Below are 8,074 nucleotides of genomic sequence, written 5' to 3'. Positions count from 1 at the left end.
ATTACTGGAGTGTGTGTGTGTGAACCTGTCAATCATCACTAAGTCAGTGTGTGACAGTTACCAGTCATTGATTAATTATCATGATGGTCGTTAACTGAGCCGCAGTGACGTCAGTGAACAAACACCTGACAACAATGACCCGGATCAGAACCGCAGAACCGCAGGATGGTTGATGAACATGAAGATGATGATGATGGTGATGGTGATGATGATGATGATGATGATGCCTCTGTAACAATGTGCCTCGCGCACCCGCTCGTGCAGCTGAAGTGAACCTGAGCTGCGCGCGACGCCGGACCGAACCCTCCTACCCGCCGTTGCCGTAGTTACCTCCGTACCCGCCTGAACGGGTCTGTGCACGAGCGGCCAGTGGGCAGGCAGGAAGGACGGAAGGAGAACCGAAGGGGGGAAAGAAGGAGGGAGGAAAGGAAGGTAAGAAGGAAGGAAGGAAGGAAGGAGGGAGCGGAATTAGTCAGTGATAGAGGGGAGGAGAGGAGGCGAGGCGGCGGGCTGTTCTGCCGAGGTGGACGTGGCGGGTCCGGCGGAGTTAGCTACAAGTGACGGGCAGCGGAGCCGATCCGAGGCGGACAGGCGGCCATGAACCGGACCACCCGCAGGTAACGTACCGCTGTCCCCGCCGTTAGCAGCCGCCTGGCGGCTCCGGCAGCTCTTTTCTCGGTTTCCTGCTTGTTTGAGCCGCCGCTCGGCTCCGTGTCACCGGAGGACCGCGGACGCGGCTCCGGCTCCGAGCTGTCGCTTCTTTTGTGCGAGCTGTCAGCCGCTCCCCGCGGCGTCCGAGCAGGAGACCCGGCCGCTCTCCCCCCGCTGCCTGCCTCTCCTCCCCGCTGCACTCTCACTTTCTCCCCCATGCTAACAGCAGCTAGCTCTGCTAGTTAGCTTAGCAGGCTGCAAACGACGTTAGTGTGATAAACAAGATGGCCACTGGCTAGCTCTGCTAGCTAGCTAGACATGGCATCTTGCCCTGTCTTTGTATGGCAGTAAAGCGCTTCCTGCTCCGACAGGACGACTTTTCTCCCGCACAGCAACAAACACACGAACCCGCAGTTGGAGCACATTAGCGGGAGGTGTCGGTGTCGGTGTCGGTGTGGAGGACAGACAGACAGGCAGACAGACAGACAGACATCCTCTGAGCGAAAATCACCGCCAGATTCTCTCGGTTTGTTGAGAGGCTGCGTGGCGAGCTGAGCGGCTACCTGAGCGAGAGGACAGGTAACCGCGTCCGGGCCCCCCGGAGCTGCAGCCGAGCCCAGCACCGGGCGGCCCGGAGAGGACCCACCAGAACCAACTTTACTGAACTCAAGTTAACTTTTCTGCGTGTGCGTGTGTGGTGCTGGTAGTAGTTGTGTAATGTGCAGTAAAGGGTTCAGTTCACATGAAGTTCTGTGAAACATCGGAACCCGGAGCTGCGGGTCAGCCCGCTCCGGGCTGTGAGGACTCTGTAAAGGTGCAGTCTGTAGTTTACAGGAGAAATTAAAAGTCTCAATTATAATATTTCTGATAATAATGAGGTAATAACACAAACTGTTCCCATCAATGAATCAACCAGCTGTTCTCAGAGGACAACAGCTCCCAGAACACTGAGGATGGACAGGTGGCAGGGTCCGCCACATACAAACACTATAAAACACATATAAACTTTGAGAACAAGCAGTTTGTTTACTCAGTTTGTTTCCGTCGGTGAAGATCCGTCTCTGCCCGGTAACATTTCCTCGACAACACTGCGGACTGCTCCTTTAATGTGAATGTTCTGTTTGTTCCCGAGCAGATGATATCGATCGCTTGTATTCTGATAGAACAGCAGACATGGAGCATGAAGCGGGTCGATCAGAACACGCTCGAGTTCATGATCAGGGCAGCGGTGGCTTGTTTCTTTTATTCAGTGATAAAGAACTTACTTAAGTGACTTACTCACTTAATAATTACAAGACCAACACCTGAGAAGGACCAGAGATTGGACCCTACACTCATCAACAAGCGGGTCAACAGTGACCCATCTTAGAATCAATGTGTTTTTATGCCTTTTTTGTCAGTTATGTTCAGAAAAATCATTCATTTTCTGTTTTGTTTTGTATTTTGGACCACACAAGAAATATTAATGTGAATGTCAGCTAACTATGAAGGAGGCTAATTTATTGATCCATGATAATAACGCAAAACGTTACTCTTCCACACACACACACACACACAGTAAATCTATTCCTGCATGTTTTTAATTTAATTATTTAATAAATTATTGATAACATTGTAAAATAAAAAGGCTGCAGATCGTTTATCTGAGCATCGTCTTGTATTTCAGCAGATTCAGGATCTGAATGAACGTTTCAGCACACAGAGTCGAGCCTCCTTCAATCTAAACTATCAGAACGTTCCTTTAAACGAGCAGTCTGGACTTCTGTAACGTTGTGATGTCACAACTGTACAGTCTGGCCCAGCTGGTCACAAACGTGGTAGGCGGAGCTTGCTCAGGCCTATGAGAGCTGACCAATCAGAGCAGACTGGGCTCTTCATTAGGAGACGGGAGCGTTCACACAGAGGGTGAATAGAGGTGCTGCAGAAACACTGAAGCATGCAGACACCCAAAACAAAACAGGAAGCTGAATCCAGGACCTTTAAGTTCCCACATGATCTCCTAGAAGAGCTTTAATGAAAATCAGAAGCCTGTCGGTGCTGATGATGATGAGGAGTGAAGCTGCTCAGTCCGTTGCTACGGCAGCAGTTGCTCCTGCACATCTATACAACTGACGTCTAATGTAGCATGTGTTAGCACCAATAACCACCTATTTTTTTACTGTTGGTTTTTACTCAGTGATTGAGACACAGACACATGACCTCATCACCAAACATCCTGTTAAATCTGCAGGATGTGATGCTGCTCATACCGCCTCACACCACAGGGGCCCCAGACTCAACTAAATCAAAGTTCGTGTAGCTTCTTTAAATGTTAGAAACATTCGTGTGATGAAGTCGTCACAGCTCCCCAACATTAACACCCTCTCTCTCTCTGCAGGCTCCTCCCAGGCAGGTGTGTGTGGTGACATCAGCACAGCAGAGGTGACGCTCAGGGACACGCCCCCTACCTCTCAGCTCCTCCCCTCTCAGGACAGTTAGATTTCTTCATTGGACGGACTTGGGGAGGAGGAGGAGGAGGAGGAGGAGGAGGAGGACTTTATAACCTCAGTGAGACTTCAGGTGTTGAACCAGAGCCAGGTGAGGAGGATTAGCCCCGCCCCTCACCATGACAGACTTAGAGACCGAGTGTTTGAGTCTTGGGCTTCCCCCCGATTGCGGGTCCCCTCCCCCGTCTCTGGACCCCTCCCTGCAGGTGGACTGCGGCCCGGGCCCTGCCTCCTCGGCCCCGACGCCGACCCTGGCCCTGCTGTCCTCGGACTGCCCAACGCCCACTCTCAGCTCGCTGGCGGCGGAGATCGCCGAGCCGCTGGTGATGCTGCCATGCGTGAAGAGCGAGCCGGAGGACGGGGAACTGGAGCCCATCCGGACTGTCGACCTATCCGAGATCCAGCCACTGTCCACAGCCGAGCTGGGCCAGGACCAGATCAAGATGGAGATCAGCGGCCTCGACTACATCAAGTCCGAGCATCACGGTCACCACGGCAACCACCACCTGGGCCACTTCCACCAAGCCGACGTCACAGAGCTGGACTACAAGTCGCACTACGAGCCCAGCTCAGTGTTTGACTACATCTCCCAGGTAATGATGAGCTCCCCCACACCTGTAACACCTGTTCACACCTGCTGACACACTACCTGTGTGTGCAGTACAGTGTTGTGGTTCCAGTGAATTCTGACGTGTGTGTGTGTGTGTTTCAGGTGACGGACACTCTGGAGTACATCAAGTCGGACCACCACGTGGACCTGCAATGTTACTACACCGAGTCCGGCACCATGTCGTCCCACCTGCCTCACAACGGCCTGGAGTCCATCCACATGGCCGAGCTGCGCACCGAGCTCAACAAGCTGCGGCCCGACGCCCTGTCGATGATGGACGGCATCGGCAAACTGGACGCTGAGTTTGGAGGGGCGGGGCTTTATGAGCTGCAGACAGCCGAGGAGCGGAAGATGGCGGCAGAGGGGACGGCAGCGACGGGTCAGGGAGGAGGTCTGGTGATTACGACTAAAACCCAAAGCCCCACGGTGAGGAAACCTCGCAACATGCAGGGGGAGAAGCCGTTCTCGTGCACGCAGTGCGGGAAGAACTTCAGCACGCTGGGAAACCTGAAGACGCACCAGCGCATCCACACCGGCGAGCGACCTTACACCTGCTCGCAGTGCGGAAAGAGCTTCGGCCAGGCGGGGAACCTGAAACGCCACCAGCTGATCCACACGGGCCAGAAGCCGTACGTGTGCGCTCACTGTCCCAAAGGCTTCACCAAGGCCGACGACCTGCGCTCACACCAGCGGCTGCACACCGGCGAGCGCCCGTTCATCTGCGTCACCTGCGGGAAGAGCTTCGGCCAATCGAAGGAGCTGAAGGCTCATCAGCTGAGTCACACGGGCGAGAGGCCGTTCTGCTGCCAGCACTGCGGCAAGAGCTTCAGCAAGGAGACGAGCTACCGCAACCACGTGCAGATCCACACGGGCGAGAAGCCCTTCACCTGCTCGCAGTGCGGCAAGACTTTCAGCAACTCGGGCGTCTTAAAGACCCACGAGAAGATCCACTCGGGGGAGCGGCCGTTCGGCTGCACGCAGTGCGGGAAGAGCTTCGGCCGCCTCGGACACCTGAAGGCTCACCAGCAGATCCACACGGGGGAGCGGCCGTACGCCTGCCCGCAGTGCGCCAAGACTTTCAGCCAATCAGGTCACCTCAAAGCTCACGAGCAGATCCACAAACGAGAGCGGACGGACACGGCGAGCAGCAGCAGCAGCACGGTGGGCAGCGACAGTAGCTAAAACAAACGGACCCTTTAAACAAAGTATTATCCTCTTTTTTATAAATCGATATATAAATCTTTCTTACGTTTTCATACTTTGAGCTCTTTTACATTTTATCTGTGGGCGGCTGGACGAGCGTCTGTGTGTGTGTTGACGTCATGTGGTGTGTGTCAGTGTGTCTGAGGAGTCCAGTACTCATGTTGGAGTGAGTACTCACCGATACACAAGCACAAATACTTCAGTCACCAGTGTGAGTACTTCACTCGGGTTTTTTTACTCAAACAGACCAGCAGCTCCTGAACCACCACCTCGTTTACTGACGACCAATCAGAAGAGTTCACGTCCTGTAACGCAGCACAGCGTCCGTCACTGTGATGTCACTTTGTCACGGTGAGGAACACGGTGTGTTCAGACTGAAGCTTCACCAGTTTATCTGGAGAAAGTCAGACACAGAATCATGAGATGATCCGTCAGGTTTGGTTCTGTTCAGGTGATAACTGAGCCCGACTCGTGCTGGACTGTAGAGGAACTGATACAAACATGATGGAGGTCCAAAATATCAGCCGATATTTCAGTATATAAAACGTGTGAGTCAGTAATTTGGTCGTGTCGTCAGTTGAGTCACTTTTTCCCACCAAAGAAACCTGCAGTGTCCGACCCGCTGCGACCGACCCGCTGCGTCCGACCCGCTGCGTCCGACCCGCTGCGACCGACCCGCTGCGTCCGACCCGCTGCGACCGACCCGCTGCGTCTGACCCGCTGCGACCGACCCGCTGCGTCCGACTCGCTGCGTCTGACCCGCTGCGTCCGACCCGCTGCGACCGACTTTATAAACGTGTTCAACTTTGACAACAAGCTGAATTATTTGTTGAGACTTGTGGAAATAAGTGACAAAAAACAAACAATTCTAAAATCTTTCTTAATTTCTTCTCAGTCACAAACGTTTGAGACGGATATTTTACAAAACATTTTTTTAATGCCTCTAAAGTTTATTTGATTTAAAGCTCGTCTGGTTCCGCTGGTTCTGTTCTGCTCTGCTGTCGGCCAAGTTACTGGCAAAATGCAAAATATGACATAATACTATCTACCTTCATTTTAAAGTAATATTACATTACAATATCACTGTCTGCGTAGAGTAATAAACTACTTTCTAGTTACTTTGAACAAAACGCCCAGATCACCTCTATAGAACGATGAATCAGCCTCGATCGGTTCAACGATGGGATGACTTACGATTATGACAGATAATCAATATGTCTAACTGTCGGCTCTCTTCTTCTCTGCCTGTAATAAACAGCTGATATTAACGTGTCTGTCGGTGCGGACGAGTTCTTAAAACTCAAACTCTTAACTCTTTTTAACACGTTACGAAACAAAACTTTAACAACATATTACTGATCAAACGTCTTCTGACTGAAACAGTTAATTGATTATGGAAATAATGTGATGAATTTGAGGTTTGTGAATGAGCTCAGATCAGTTTACTGATCGGCCCACAAACACTTTCATCTTGGAATATTGATGAGTCATCGACTGCAGGAATCAGGACAGCGTGATTAATTCTCACAGACTCGTTGGACAAAAATTAAACTCCTTTAAATTAAACTCTCTCTTATTGGTACAAAAACAACGTGTCATTCAACAAACGGCTCTTTTCTAAGAATCCTCGTCCTGAGTCGGGCCGTCATTCACATGTTCAAACCCTTCTGTACAAACAGCAGCTGGACTTTATATTAATTCATATAAACAACAAATAGCTTCAGTGATTCAACAGGAAACTACAGGAGAGAGAAAATCAGTTCAGCTTCCGACACGGTCAGCTGATCGTCTTTAATCAAAGCCTCGACTTTAATAAGATTCACTTCCTGTTGTCAGTAAATTAATTCAGTTTCACGTCGCAGCCTCAAAACTCTCTCAACCAAACTGAGTCAGATTATTAATTTGTGTTTTATTAATTTTCTATATTTGATTTCGTCACTGGTTTTATATGAAATGCGAGCGGCGCCGGTGTCGATTGAAAACCAAACAGCAGCTTCAGTGAAGGTTCTGGTTCCTCTTCAGTAAACGAGGTTCTGGTTCAGACCCCTCAGTTCGAGTACTTTTGCCAACTATGTGAGTACTTCTGAGTACTTTCTGCCAGTTTACAAGTGTTTTCCTTTGAGGTGTGGGTACTCGCAGGCAGACTCTCTGTTACTGTATTGTTAAAGCTGATGATATAATTTTGATACTCTTTATTGACCAGTATTGATCGATCAGGACATCACGATGTGATCTTTATGTTGTTGATGATAATCTGCTGATGACATTCCTTTAAATCATCGTGAACGTTCAGCCTCGTTGGGCTCCGACCGGACCAAACACATCAGCACAAAGGAACCCAACACCCCCCCCTCCGGATCGCTCACTGTGTACAAATCTTCTATTGATAACTTCGTTCCTAAAAAAACAAAAAGATTAAAAAAAAACAAAACAGCAGCAAAAAAGACGAAAGTGATGCAGCATCTTGTACTGGAAAGAATTATTAAAGAAACTAATGAGACCTTCGAGTCCGTCTGTTGTTTTTGTGTTTGTTTGTTTGTTTTAACTCAGATGTGACGTCACCACAGGTTTCTGCTGAAGCCCCGCCCCTTCCTGTTCCCCTCATCGACCTCACTGATCAAATCTCCAGCATGATGTTTGTCATTAAACTAATGAAACATCAGACTGAAAATACGTCACAACATGTGTCAATCAACTGTCTTTGTGGTGCGTTCAGGAACAGCTGGGACAAATCCTACTGATTCTTCCTTTAACTTTAATTATTAATATGACGTGAGCTTCAGTTAGCTTTGAGCACAAATGTCCTTCAGAGGGAGACTTTTTACTCTGAGTACATGTCAGAGCCTGTAATCTATTACTTTACTGGAGTAAACAAGCTGAATCAGTACTTCTACTTTTACACGAGTACCTGAATGTCTCCCGGAGGACAGACTGACTTCAGTAACAGTGTTTTCAACAAACTGTCCACCAGAGGGCAGTGACGTCACTCACACACACAATTTATGGTGTAAAAGGTAATTATTAATCACTTTGTGTACATTTATGAACTTATAAGAACTATTGTATGATAAGAGAACGCAACAAGTTAAAATATTAAATGTATTTGCTACAATCTATTTTAAAT

At 49.5% G+C, this 8,074-nt stretch overlaps 1 protein-coding gene across 3 annotated transcripts; it reads left to right on the top strand.

Annotated features, from left to right (window-relative positions):
- The first annotated feature begins 173 nt into the window (after nucleotides 1-173).
- LOC115575997 (zinc finger protein 260) lies at nucleotides 174-7,450 on the top strand. Of its 3 annotated transcripts, XM_030408455.1 has the most exons (4): nucleotides 174-617; nucleotides 2,882-2,940; nucleotides 3,029-3,730; nucleotides 3,850-7,450. In XM_030408455.1, exons 3-4 carry the CDS (start codon nucleotides 3,257-3,259, stop codon nucleotides 4,927-4,929), a joined length of 1,554 nt encoding a protein of 517 aa, XP_030264315.1. In that variant the 5' UTR covers nucleotides 174-617; nucleotides 2,882-2,940; nucleotides 3,029-3,256; the 3' UTR covers nucleotides 4,930-7,450. The 3 variants fall into 3 exon arrangements, with proteins under 3 accessions (XP_030264315.1, XP_030264317.1, XP_030264314.1); XM_030408457.1 differs by lacking the exon at nucleotides 2,882-2,940 and having other exon boundaries at nucleotides 174-432; XM_030408454.1 differs by lacking the exon at nucleotides 2,882-2,940.
- The last annotated feature ends 624 nt before the right edge of the window (nucleotides 7,451-8,074 follow it).

This window comes from Sparus aurata, chromosome 23 (assembly GCF_900880675.1).
Source record: "Sparus aurata chromosome 23, fSpaAur1.1, whole genome shotgun sequence".
Classification (NCBI taxonomy): domain Eukaryota; kingdom Metazoa; phylum Chordata; class Actinopteri; order Spariformes; family Sparidae; genus Sparus; species Sparus aurata.
The sequence above is the reverse complement of the archived record's forward strand: the minus strand, read 5'-3'. Positions and strand labels throughout refer to the sequence as shown.